The 12,641-nt window shown below is 43.0% G+C and overlaps 2 protein-coding genes across 2 annotated transcripts in view; one reads left to right on the forward strand and one right to left on the reverse strand.

Annotated features, from left to right (window-relative positions):
* Nucleotides 1-12,641, reverse strand: part of IGFBP4 (insulin like growth factor binding protein 4) — a 211,781-nt gene that overhangs the window by 130,850 nt on the left and 68,290 nt on the right. The gene's annotated exons all lie outside the window — the stretch shown is intronic.
* Nucleotides 1-12,641, forward strand: part of TNS4 (tensin 4) — a 29,103-nt gene that overhangs the window by 14,978 nt on the left and 1,484 nt on the right. Inside the window, exons 4-12 of the mRNA XM_051994548.1 lie at nucleotides 1,822-2,264; nucleotides 3,948-4,037; nucleotides 4,936-5,061; nucleotides 6,925-7,023; nucleotides 7,135-7,212; nucleotides 7,536-7,607; nucleotides 9,536-9,704; nucleotides 11,700-11,768; nucleotides 12,066-12,092. Coding sequence (XP_051850508.1) covers nucleotides 1,822-2,264; nucleotides 3,948-4,037; nucleotides 4,936-5,061; nucleotides 6,925-7,023; nucleotides 7,135-7,212; nucleotides 7,536-7,607; nucleotides 9,536-9,704; nucleotides 11,700-11,768; nucleotides 12,066-12,092 — 1,173 coding nt within the window. The remainder of the gene's footprint in view (nucleotides 1-1,821; nucleotides 2,265-3,947; nucleotides 4,038-4,935; nucleotides 5,062-6,924; nucleotides 7,024-7,134; nucleotides 7,213-7,535; nucleotides 7,608-9,535; nucleotides 9,705-11,699; nucleotides 11,769-12,065; nucleotides 12,093-12,641) is intronic.

Below are 12,641 nucleotides of genomic sequence, written 5' to 3' on the forward strand. Positions count from 1 at the left end.
ATTCCTCTAACATTCATTCATTCAATAAATTTTTGTTAATATTTATTTATTATACTATGTGCCAGGCACTCCGCTAAATTTTCAGGATATCTAAAGAGACAAAAGAGCACATGCCCTCAAGGAGCTTATAGTCTAGTTTACAAAGTAAACTAAGTACAGGATAAATAGAAAATAATTTTGAAAGGGAAAGTCCTGGAATCAAAAGAGTTGGAGAAGGCTTCTCATAGAATGCGGGATTTAATTGGGGCTTAAAGGAAGCCAGGGAGGTTAGGAGTCAAATCAAGGCCATTTACTGTCCTAAATTCTCTCCTTTGAACATTCTCCAATTCAATTATGTCCTCATTAAACCAGGATGTCCACAGCACTCTGAATGGGGTTCGGCCATGGCAGATGACAGGCAGGGTTGCTATTTATCTCCCTTTATCTGGATTCCCAATCATTCTTGAGGTTGCCTAAGATTTTGAGGTTGCTTTCTTGGTAACATATCATACTGTTGATTCCTATTGAGATTGTAATCCACTATTTTATCCTAGAGGCTGAGTGCAGATGGCCTGAGCCCAACCACTCATTTCTTTATATTTGGGTCAATCTCTCATCTATCAGAACTCTCTAAGTACCACTCAGAATAAAGAGGAAAGGAGGCAAAGCTGAGGGGAGGCACGGGATGGAAAAAAGATTGAACTGTAGACAAACTTTTATGCTAATCATGTATAGCTAAGTATCTTTTAAGGGAGATTTAAGAAAGGAAGGAAACAAACATTTATTAAGCACCTGCTATATGCCATTCATTATTTTCATTATTTACAATTAAGGAAACTGAAGCAGGCAGAAAGGTTAAGTGACATCCCCTGAGTCACATAGCTAATAAGTGTCTAATTGGAACTTAAGTCTTTCTGACTCTAGGCCCAGTATTCTACGTGCTGCACATTTAGCTGCTTCATTTAATTGGGCTAACTCTTTGCTTAGAACAGGAGTTCTTAATCTGGAGCCTATGAACAGAATATATTTTAAATAACTTTTTTTAACCTAATTACTTGTAAGAACAAGTTTTAATATTTTTTTCAAAGTTTTGAGTTCCAAATTCTATGCCTTCCTCCCCTCTTCTGTCCCTGAGACAGTAAGCAATCTGATATAGATTATAGATGAACAATCATGTAAAACATTTCCATATTTGTTATTTCATGCAAGAAAAGAAGGAAATAAAGAAGGAAGGAGGGGGGAAAGAGAGAGAGAATGAAAGAGAGAAAGAGGGAGGAAAGAAGGAAGAAAGGAAGGAAGAAGGGAGGGAGGAAGAGAAAGAAAGAAAGAAAGCTTCATTCTGTATTCAGACAACATCAATTCTTTCTCTGAAGTAGGATAACATTTTTTATCATGAGTCCTTTGGAATTATCTTGGATCATTGAGAATATCTAAGAATTTCACAATTTATCATATAATAATGCTATACTTGTCTACACTGTTCTCCTGGTTCTGTTCACTTCACTTTGAATCAGTTCATGTAAATCTTTCCAGGTTTTCATGAATTTGTTTTGTAAAAATAGTTTGATAAATGTTTTAGCATCATTGTATTTTCTAGGTATTCATTTCATACATTTAAGAACATTCTTTGAAAAAAGGGTTGCTTTGTAGAACTGACTCCAAAAAGGACTAAGAAACCCTGACTGAGAGTTGCCAAACTGCATTGAATCAAACCTAATGCTGTGCAGTCAGACAGTCAATGAGCATTTAGTAAGCACTTTAGGGAACAGCAGTTAGTGTCTGGGAAGGAGAAAGTACCCTCTAGAGACATCATATCAACCTGTCTTCCCTCTTTCTCTACAGCAGCCAATCTCTGCTTCCTACCAGCACCTCCAGCCACCAGCTTGCCTACAAGAACCCAGAATGCTCCAGAGGGTCTTCCTCTAATATCCACAACCCCAGCACCTCATCTCCCAGTGGGAGACCCAGTTATTTCCACCTCCAGAGCCCTGACTCAGGGCTCACACCACCAGTTTCCACCCCGGGCCAGCCTGCTGGTTCATACTCACCCCCACTGCAAAAGGAGCATGCCAGCAGCTGTCCCCCATCCATTGCTAATTCCATGGTGGACATCCCCATTGTGCTGGTCAATGGGTGCCCAGAACCAGACTCTGCCTCTCCACAGCCTCCTCGCCGACATCACAGCTTTGTCCGGCCCAGGGCTGACACCTCCAGCAGCCCATACGCAGCCCTCAGTAGCCACAGCAAAACGCCCTCAGATACCTCTCTTGCCTCCTCCTCAGAGGGTAAGTTTTCATCTTTTAAATTATGAACCCTGATATGACCCATGCCCTTTCCGTCTCCACCAAAAATCTCATTCTCTTATTTCCAGGATTTAAAACTCTTAAGGGCTGAATCCTAATCTAGAGCTGGAAGGAAACAGGTTATCAACCTAAACCCCTTCATTTTATAGATAAAGGGGGAAAAGGAAATAAGTATTTTCAAGCACCTACTATGTGCCAGGTATCTGCTAAATGCTTTACTAAAGCACAAAGATAATAACCTTCCTGTGAGTAACACAGAGTCACATAGATAAGGGTTTTTGCATCTTTTTGTATGCTCAGAGTTTAACACATAGTAGGTGCTTATTAAATGTTTATTTAATGACTGGATGTCATATAGCTTTTGGACTTGAAGGAACCTTAGAAGCCATCTAGGCTAATCCCTTCACTTTACAGAAAAGGAAACTAAAATTCAAGGTGGTTATGTGACTGGTCCAAGATTACCCCCGTAGTAACCAATAGAACTGGGGTTGTGACTTCAAATCCTGTGCTCTTTTCACTATGGTAGGCTGTTTCCAGCATTTACTAAATCCTGAAATTCTCATGTCTGTTTCAAAAATCAAGTCATAGATTTAATGAATTATCCAGTTTATAGGATAGCAGAAATAAAACAGAAAAGACCTCAAAGCTCCAGTATCTTCGTTATACAACTGAGGAATCTGAGGATTATGCAGGCTAAATTACCTATATGTCCAAAGTCACATAGGTAGTAAACCTCAGAAATTAGATTTGAACTCAGATCTTCTCATTTCAAAATTCATTGTTCTTTTTATTGTTCTCTGTTGCTTCCAAGGTTAAATTAGCCCCATGGTTCTCAAACCTAGTTTCATGTCATCCTGGGCATCTCCAGGTTTGTTGTTGTGGTGGTGGTGGTAATTTTTTTCCTCAAAGAGATATCAAATTTTTCAAAAATTTTACAAATCAAATTCCTTTTAATTTTATAGATCTGTATAGCTAAAAGAGATTTTACAGATCATCGAATACACCAAATCTAATTATTTAAAAGAGGAGGAAACTGAAGCCTAGAAAGGGAAATTATTTGCCACAAGGCCATATACAAAATTAATGATACAGTCAGTCCTAAAATTCAAGTCTACTGACTCCTAGTAAAATATCCTTTCTATCAGAGCCTTTTAAAAGTTAAATATCTCATATGGCCATTCTAGAAGGAGGGAGGAAATGGGCCATGAAATTGAACAGATTCAGGCGGAACAGTGCCACAAATCTAGGAGATGATTTTATTCTTTTAATTGAATTTTTACCAATTTGATTCTGATTAATTGTCAGGATTATCACAGGTTTCATTACAGTTAGGGTTAGAGAAGACCTGAAGCACCTCCTAGGTCCCAGGTACCATTCTACACATTGGAGATGCAAAAACAAAAACTAAATAGTCTCTTCCCTCAAGGAACTTACATTCTACTTCAAAAGATAACCCTCCATCTGACTGATAAAGACACTAATGACCACAGAGGTTAAATGTGAAGAGGGGTCTACAAGTTCAGAATGCCCACACCCTAGAAACCCTTCATCTGATTCTGTTTGAGGGTATTGTGAACAGCAAATGTGGGAAGGCCTTTTCATGGTCAGTTTAGCAGGGCAGGGGTGCATCTGACAAGGATTTTTTTCTTCCATGTCCTATCTCAGGTCCTAGCAGAGACAATTCACCACCAACCATGAAGTTTGTAATGGACACATCCAAGTACTGGTTTAAACCAAGCATCACTCGGGATCAAGGTAATGTATGTGCTCTAGTAAGGGAAGGAAGAAGGGGAAGACCAGAGAAAGGGAGAGAAGCAGAGCCAAACTAGAATAGGACAACAGGGAATGTTACCCCAGGACACTGATATGACACATTTCCTTTCATGAAGGTGGAGCACATGCTTCCCTGGTCCTCATTTTATGGTCTTCCACTAGCTGGCTTACTCTCAGGGACCACCCCCTTCAGGGGTCCCATCACCCCTCTCCAGGAGTCGCCTTCCCCTCTTACTCTTCTCAGGGGCACAGATCACTTTTTAGGAACAGACCATTCCTTATTTCCCCACAACTTCAGCTACTGCCCCTAACTTACCCCTGGAATGAATTTGCCCTAGGGACAATTATTCCTAGGTAAGGTAGGGGAGAGGGGGACAATTGGAGAGATGACACAAGAAAGTCCTTAGATCAAAGATATCGGCCTAAACCAAGGCAAAACTTATCCTTTGTCATGGTACATTTGGAGACAGGAAATGGTCTGAGACAGGCCAGTCCATCCTCCATATCTATTGTCAATGATTTAATGAGCATTTATTTGGTACCTACTACAGTGCTAAGTGCTAGGGATTCACCGATAGACAAGTGGCAGTTCCTCTTCCCTAAGGACTCACAATCTAATGGAGGAGACAGAATGCAGACAAATATATACAAGCTCAGTAAGAAATGTGTTGACCCCATAGCCAGAATGGACAGAACCAGGCAGTAGAAAGTAGTTCCTGCCTATAATTGAGCAAAACTCTAAACTAGATCCAGGGGGCTTTAGTATCTGCTTTCCAAGAACAGGGGAGGGTCTCTCACCGAGAAGGTATGTGAGACAGAGGTGTCCACGGGAGAATGGTAAGTAGGGTTGGGGGCACCTCTGATATGAGAATCATTTCAGCAATCGAGCTACTGAAAATGGAAGAACCAGGTGCTTTCGTGATCAGGGACAGCACTTCGTATCGAGGGTCCTTCGGCCTCGCCATGAAGGTTCAGGAATCTTCTGCATCCCTTCAGAGTAGATCAGGTAATCTAAGTCATATCTCCCTAGGACCTTAAATCAGTACTGGACATGGAAAGGGAGGGACAGGGATAGCCATAGGTCACAGATGGAGAGTTGGAAAGCTTCTCATAAAACCATCAAGTCCAGATCCTTCGTTTTACGGGTGAGAAAACTGAAGTCCAAAATGGTGAAGTTACTTGCCTAAGGTCATTTAGATAGAAGGGGAAGAATCGGGATATGTACCCACATCCTCCGACTCCAAATCCATGAAGAAAGGGAAAGGGGCAAGAATAAGCCTAATAATATACTACAACATATTTAACATGTATGAGACTGTCTGCCCTCTAGGGGAGGGGATGGAGGGAAGGAAAGGAAAAGTTGGAACAGAAGTGAGTGCAAGGGATAATATTGTAAAAAATTACCCTGGCATGGGTTCTGTCAATAAAAAGTTATAATAATAAAAAAAAATTTTTAAGAATAAACCTAATCATAAATCCAATTTCACCTACCACAAGGATTCTGGCTTAGGAATTTGACTTTTATCAAAATGTGCCTTTTCCTCAATTCCAATAGCTTTGTGATGGAAAGAGCCATCTGTATCCAAAGGGAGAACTATGGAGATTGAATATGTATCAAAACATAGTATTTCCATCTTTTTTGCTGTTGTTGTTTATTTGCTTGTTGATTTTTTCTTGTGCTTTTTCCCCTTTTGATCTAATTTTTCTTGCATAGCATGACAAATATGGAAATATGTTTAGAAGACTTGCACAAGGTTTTTCAAAAATAAATGCTCAAAACTATCTTTGCAGGGGCAGCTAGGTGATGGAGTGCTTAGAGTACCAGTCCTAAACTCAGGAGGACCTGAGTTCAAATCTGGTCTCAGACACGTAACACTTCCTAGCTGTGTGATCCTGGGCAAGTCACTTACACCAGTTTGTCTCAGTCTCCTCATCTGAAAAATGAACTGAAAAGGAAATGGCAAATCACTCCAGTATCATTGCCAAGAATACCCCCACATGGGTCATGAAGAATCAGACAGGACTGGGGGAAAAATCTATAGGCATTAATTAGCACCGAGAGAAAGTAAAGTCTTGAGTGCACAGAATCAGAATAGAGGGAGTCAAGAAAGGTTACTTGGAGAAAGTTAATCATGAAAACTGTGAATTGGCATCTAAAATCAAGAAAATTACATGTCCAAAAACTCAGGGAAAAAAGTTAGATGCCCGGAGACATGGCTATAGCAAAGAGATTATGCTGGAGATTAAAAGAAAGAACATGGGAAATAAACATAAGCCTTTGAGAACTAAATTGAGGAGATTTGGTCTGAAAGCTATTGAAGGTTCTAGGAATATGGAGAGAAATTCCCTAGTTCATAAGATTTAGCACTGATTTGAACCTTAAGAGAGCACCAAGTTTAGATCCTTTAAATTACAGGTCAGGAAACTGAGGCACAGAGATGCAAACTCACATGTCCTTGATCACACAGATGGACAGTGCAAGATGTCAGGCACTAGAACTGGGAGCAAAAGAAGCTGGCGTCTCCCTGAGAGGATTGGAAAAATAAATTCTCATTCTGTCCCTGGGTGATTTTGCTGTGGTATGGAGCTGCCTTGATGCAGCAGGGCTGCATGGGATTGTAGCAGAGTTGGAAGGGACTTTAGAGCCATCTGGTCCTATCTTCTCATTTTATAGATGAGGAAACTGAGGTCCAAGGAGTGATGGTGAGAGAGCTAAGGTTTGAAGCTCCTAAGTGCGCAGCTCTTCCCACTATCTCCTGAAAGCACATCTTTAACCTGGCTTTGTTTGCAGAGGAAACAAGCTAGGGAGAAATTAAAACGTTCTGTAAGTGCTGGTAACCCACCCACTCTTCCTCTTGATCACATTCAGGAACGGACAGCAGTGACCTTGATCTCATCCGACACTTCCTCATTGAATCTTCAGCCAAAGGGGTGCACCTCAAAGGCGCTGGGGAGGAGCCCTACTTTGGTAAGGCCCCAAGCTATCTCCCGTCCATCAGCCCCTCCTAGCCACCTTCAGTTTTCCGCCTTCGTGGGCAGTGTATCCTGCTCCACGCTGACGACCCCATTTTCCTTGCAGGCAGCTTGTCGGCCTTCGTATACCAGCACTCCATCATGCCTTTAGCCTTGCCCTGCAAGCTGGTCATCCCCAGGAAAGGTGAGTGCTCTGCTTGCAATGCGTCTTAAAGAAAGACTTCTGATGGCTTAGGGCGAAGGGGACATTGTGCTAGACAAAGGAGGGAGGGAGAGCAGGGGATGGGAGCAGGGAGCAAAAGATCATTAAACTTCCAAAGTGGATGGCGTGGCTAGGGGGCTAGCATCCTATATTTGCATAATTGTGATAATTATATTGGGCTCCTTAGACATGTCACATCATGGACTTAGAAGGAGCAATTCAGAGGATTAATGAGGGGTGCTCTTTGTTGGAGGGACTGATTTGTTCCAATCCCTATGGGGACCTGTTGTTTTGTTTTGATTTAGAACTGGGAGGCGGAGATGGCGCCCCAGATCCCCCAGCAGACACGGAGGCCTCTCGATTGAAGAAATCAGCCAGTAAGTGGTTAACGGGGAAGGAGAGAAGGAGGAAAGGCGCCAGTCTAGGCTCAGAGGGGCTGATGGTCCAGACCTACCTCCCACTCTCAAATTCTCTCCCCCCACCAATATCCCCTCCATCCACATGTTTCCCATCAGCACTTTATTTCTAAGCCTTTAACAAGGTGATTCAGTCTCCTTTCCTCATAGTGAAAGTAGAAATGTTGAGAGAAATATTGGCCAAATGGCAAGGTAGCAGGCACGGGGCAACTGGGACCAATGCTGTGCACAAAGTATGTTCTGTGAACATGATCCACATACAGAGAGAGATAGAGACAGAGAGAAAGAGACAAAGAGAAAGAGACAGAGAGACAGAGACAGAGAAACAGAGACAGAGACAGAAAGAGACAAAGAGATAGAGACAGAGAAATAGACAGAGACAGAGAGAAAGAGACAGAGAAACAGAGACAGAGAGAAAGAGACAGAAACAGAGAGAGACAAAGAAACAGAGACAGAGAGACAGAAACAGAGAGGGAGAGACAGAGAAAGAGACAGAAACAGAAAGAAAGAAACAGACAGAGAAGGAGAGACAGAGACAGAGAGACAGAGACAGAGAGAAAGAGACAGAAACAAAGAGAAAGAGACAGAGACAGAAACAGAGGGAGAGACAGAGAGACAGAGAGACAGAGACAGAGACAGAGAGACAGAAACAGAAACAGAGAGAGAGACAGAAACAGAGACAGAGAGAGAGACAGAAAGAGAGAGAGGGAGGGAGGGAGGGAAAGACAGAGGCAGAGACAGAGAGAAAGAGACAGAGACAGAAACAGAAAGAAAGAAACAGACAGAGAGGGAGAGACAGAGAGACAGAGACAGAGAAACAGAGACAGAGACAGAGAGACAGAAACAGAAACAGAGAGAGAGACAGAAACAGAAAGAAACAGAGAGAGAGAGAGAAAGAGAGAGAGAGAGAGAGAGAGAGAGAGAGAGAGAGAGAGAGAGAGAGAGAGAGAGGGAGGGAGGGAGGGAGGGAAAGACAGACAGAGGCAGAGACAGAGAGAATTTTGCTGTATCAGGATTCCGAACTATGGAGAGGATTTTCTGCATCTGAGAGGCAGTGTTAGAGAGGAAAGAACACCAAATTTAGAGTCTAAATACTCAAGTTTCCTCCTCGGCCCTGTAATCAAAGGCAAGTTACTTAACCTCTGAACTTTCTCTACAAAATGAGGGGAGTTGCACTGGATGATGCCTGAAGGGCCTTCCAACTCTACCAGCTGTAAATCCTATGATTTCTTTCATTTTAAGTGTGTCTCTCTGGGCCCAAGGACCCTCCCCTACGGGAGGGAGGGCTGCCTCTCTTAGTCTGAGACCCCTCTGGCAAGATTCTTTCAATTCTTAGTTGCCTCCCCGCTTCTCCTAATTAGACTTTAGCCATCTGGATTAACTCATACCTTGAAGTCACATCTGGAAGCTCCCATATTCTCCCAATTCCTTCCCCCTCACCCCAACTTGCGACCACACACACACACACACACACACACACACACACACACACACTTCCTCTTATCAAACAAGGCCACGGTCACTTATTCTCCTCTCCAGCCTTGCCCCACAGCACACATGAACACTGACGGGTCAGAATGAACGAGGGAGAGGGAGTGAGAAAGTCCACACTAGGACTTCTCCGGGGCCATAATTCACACCCCCATCCCTCCCGTGAATGTCAGAACGCAGACGTGGATCGCACACGACAGGAGCTAATCCCATGACTCTTTCCCTTTGCCTGCTAAATTCCGATCTCAAACGCACTCCCCCCCTCCCTCTCCCCGCCGTGGGGCTGCTTTCTGCGTCGGCATCACGGCTCCATCCCACCAGGGAAAGGAGAGGTCTCCCCCGGGGGCGGGGGGCCGGAAGCCTCAGGAGCGGCAGCCATTCTTGTCTGTGTCCTCTAGGCTGCCAAGCCCTGTACCTGACCTCTGTGAGTGTGGAGACCCTGACCGGGGCCATGGCCGTGCAGAAGGCCATCTCGGCCACCTTCGAGAGGGACACGCTGCCCACACCCACTGTGGTCCATGTTAAAGTCACAGACCAGGGAATCACTCTCACCGACGTGCAAAGAAAGTAAGAGACTTTCTCTCAGCCCCATCTCTTGGGATGGGTGGGACGTCGGGGGTGTCTTTCTGGAAGCACAACTTGGAGGGAGGAAGCTCCGTGCATGGAACCTTAGAAAAAATGGCAGGAAGTTGGGTTTTTCTGGTCCTCTCTCTATTCTTTGTCCCCATCTCTAGGGGCATAAGCTTTGTACTCATCCCCCCTTGATCTCTTCAGCCTTTGACTCTTCTCTCCTTGCGCTTTCCTGACATTACTCTTTGTGTTTTTTCTCCTATTTCTGATCACGCCCTCTGACTCTTTCCTCCTTCTACCCCTTAACTGCAAGCAGAACACCCACAGAACAACGGGTTCTCTCCTGAGCCCCATTCTTTTTGGGAGCTCTTCCATTTCCATGGTTTCAGTTGTCATCCCCAGACCCACATCTTCCCTTGGAATTTCTCCCTAGAGTTCCAGTCCAGGATTTCCAACTATAATCATATCTACTTGAATGTGTTGCCAACATTTCAAACTCCACATACTCAAAAAGGAAATCCTCATCTTTTCCTATTTTTATTAATGGCCCCCACTCTCCTTCCAGTCATGTAGATTCGTAGCCTTGGAATTACTTTGTGACTCTTTCCTCTCCCTTATTCCCCCCATCGAATAAGTTACCAAATTTACAGATTCTGGTTGGCAACATCCCTCATATCTGCCTCCTCCTTTCCACTTCCACTGGAATCAGGTGGATAAATGAGGTAACTCTCAACTAGACTATTACAACTGCTTCCTAATGGGTCTTCGGGCCTTTAGTCTGCCCCTCCTGGAATCCAGCCTTCAGACCAATGTGCAAGAGAACCCTTCTCTTCACAGAGTGCTTTTCCGACGACATTATCCACTGCTTTGTACCAATGTACTGCCTTGATTATCATCAGCATTTTTCTTTGCCTGCTGAAGAAAGGTTAATCCAGTGTTGAAGGCCTTCCATAATCTTACTCCAACCTGACTTTTCAGTCTTATCTCAATGTTGCTTCATGTAGTCTGTATTCTCACTGCACTCTCCGTTCCATCCTTGCTCTGCTCCCTTTCATCACCAAGCGGTCACCCTGCTTGAATGAGACAATCCTCCACTCCACCTGCATCATCTCTGTTCACTCGCTTCTTTCCACACCCAACTCAGGGATCATCTTCTCCATGAAAACTTTCCCACCTGAAGGTGAGCTGTCTCTCCTCAAAATTCTCCTTGAGCCTTGCTTAGATCAAAGCTTCTTAAATTGTGGGTTGTGACCCTATATGAGGTCACATAACTGAATGTGGGGGTCTCAAAATTTTGTCAGCCATAAAAAGCATAAAATCCTTCACCAAGATTTAATTCTTTATTTAAAATAAATAAGCACATCCATCTCATTAGTATGCTAATTTGCTTTCTATCTTTCATAAACAATAAAATGATATGTATACCAAAGAATTGTTTTAAAATAAGTTTATGATTTATTATTAGTAAATGTTTGATTTGTACACTTATTTGACATACCTGTATACCCAGAGTCGAGTAAAAATTTCTCAGCTGAAAAGGGGTTACAAGTAGAAAAGGATTAAGAAGCCCTGACCTAGATCTTTTTGATAACTGACTTCTGCCTTATTTGATTTATATTTACAACCTTGCCATTTCCCTCTGTTGGATTATAAGATGGCTTTTATTTATCTTTATGCATTTACATAGTCCTTTGCATACTGTGATGAATAAATATTAATAATATAAAATATAAAACAATATGTTATATAGTGTTACACATAATGCAATATGATGATATATGTATTGTCTAATAGATAACATAGAATTATATGACAAATAATTGTCTATAATATTGTTATATATTAATAATATTCATGCTAATGTATGCATATTGAATTTATATCCCTCAGCCTCTCTGATCCTCCAATTCTCCAGGGAATTCCTTAGGGAAATGCTCTTGGGATGCTGCAGTAGGCTCCCACCCATTCTGTTTTTGCTCCTTCTCTTCACAGAGTGTTTTTCCGACGACATTATCCACTTGCCACCCTCCGTTTCTGTGGTATGGACCCAGAGCATAGGAAGTAAGTATAAGATTAAAGTCTAGCAAGTCTAGGATTCAGGATGACAGCCCCACATTTCCCTTGTTCACTTATCCCTGGCGAATCCCACAGCCATCTCTGCTCTTCCCCTAGCAGGGGTTACTTTATAAGGTGGTACCACTGGGGAGAACTAGGAGTGATTCTACAACCTTCGTTGCGGGAGTATAAGGAATAGGAAGAAGTTAGATCTTTTCTGCATATCCCCCTCAGTCAGATCTCCATTCAGAAGTGAACAAAGCCTTTCTTCATTTTGTTCTGTCTCTCCCTTCTCTCAAACAGGTGGCAGAAGTATTGTAAATCTTCCCGGTAAGTCCTCCTCTCCTCTTCTCTTACCCTGAAACTTTCCTAGACTTGTCTGTCAATTATTAATTGAATATCCTCTATGAATAGACCCCTGTGCTGGGATCGTGGGAGGGATCCAAAGGGAAGAAACAGTCGTTGTCCTCTAGCTGGCCCATATTTACTGGGGAAAATAAAGTCCTTCCCTTCAGAGGGGCTCTAGTCTGATTGTAATGGAGAAGACTCAATCCCTGTGCTTGAGGGGAAAAAGTATAGTCAGCTAAGGGGAAAATCAATTCCTCAAGTGGTCTCCAATCTGGTGAGGTGGGGAGGGTCTTTAGAAGGGTCTTTAGGAAACCCCCAAACTGATTGGAGTGGGAAGAAGCATAGTTTCTACTCTCAAGAACCCCTCAGTCTGATGAGGGAAGAGAGTTTCTACCTGCAGGAAGTCCCTAGTCTGGTGGAATTGGGAGGGAAGAGTTTCTTCCCTAAGAGAACCCCCAGTCTGATGGAAGAAGGTAGAGATTCTATCCCTTTCATTTAGGAGAAATGCCTTCAGTGAGCCCAGATATGAGC

This window comes from Antechinus flavipes, chromosome 4 (genome assembly GCF_016432865.1).
Source record: "Antechinus flavipes isolate AdamAnt ecotype Samford, QLD, Australia chromosome 4, AdamAnt_v2, whole genome shotgun sequence".
Taxonomy (NCBI): Eukaryota; Metazoa; Chordata; class Mammalia; order Dasyuromorphia; family Dasyuridae; genus Antechinus; species Antechinus flavipes.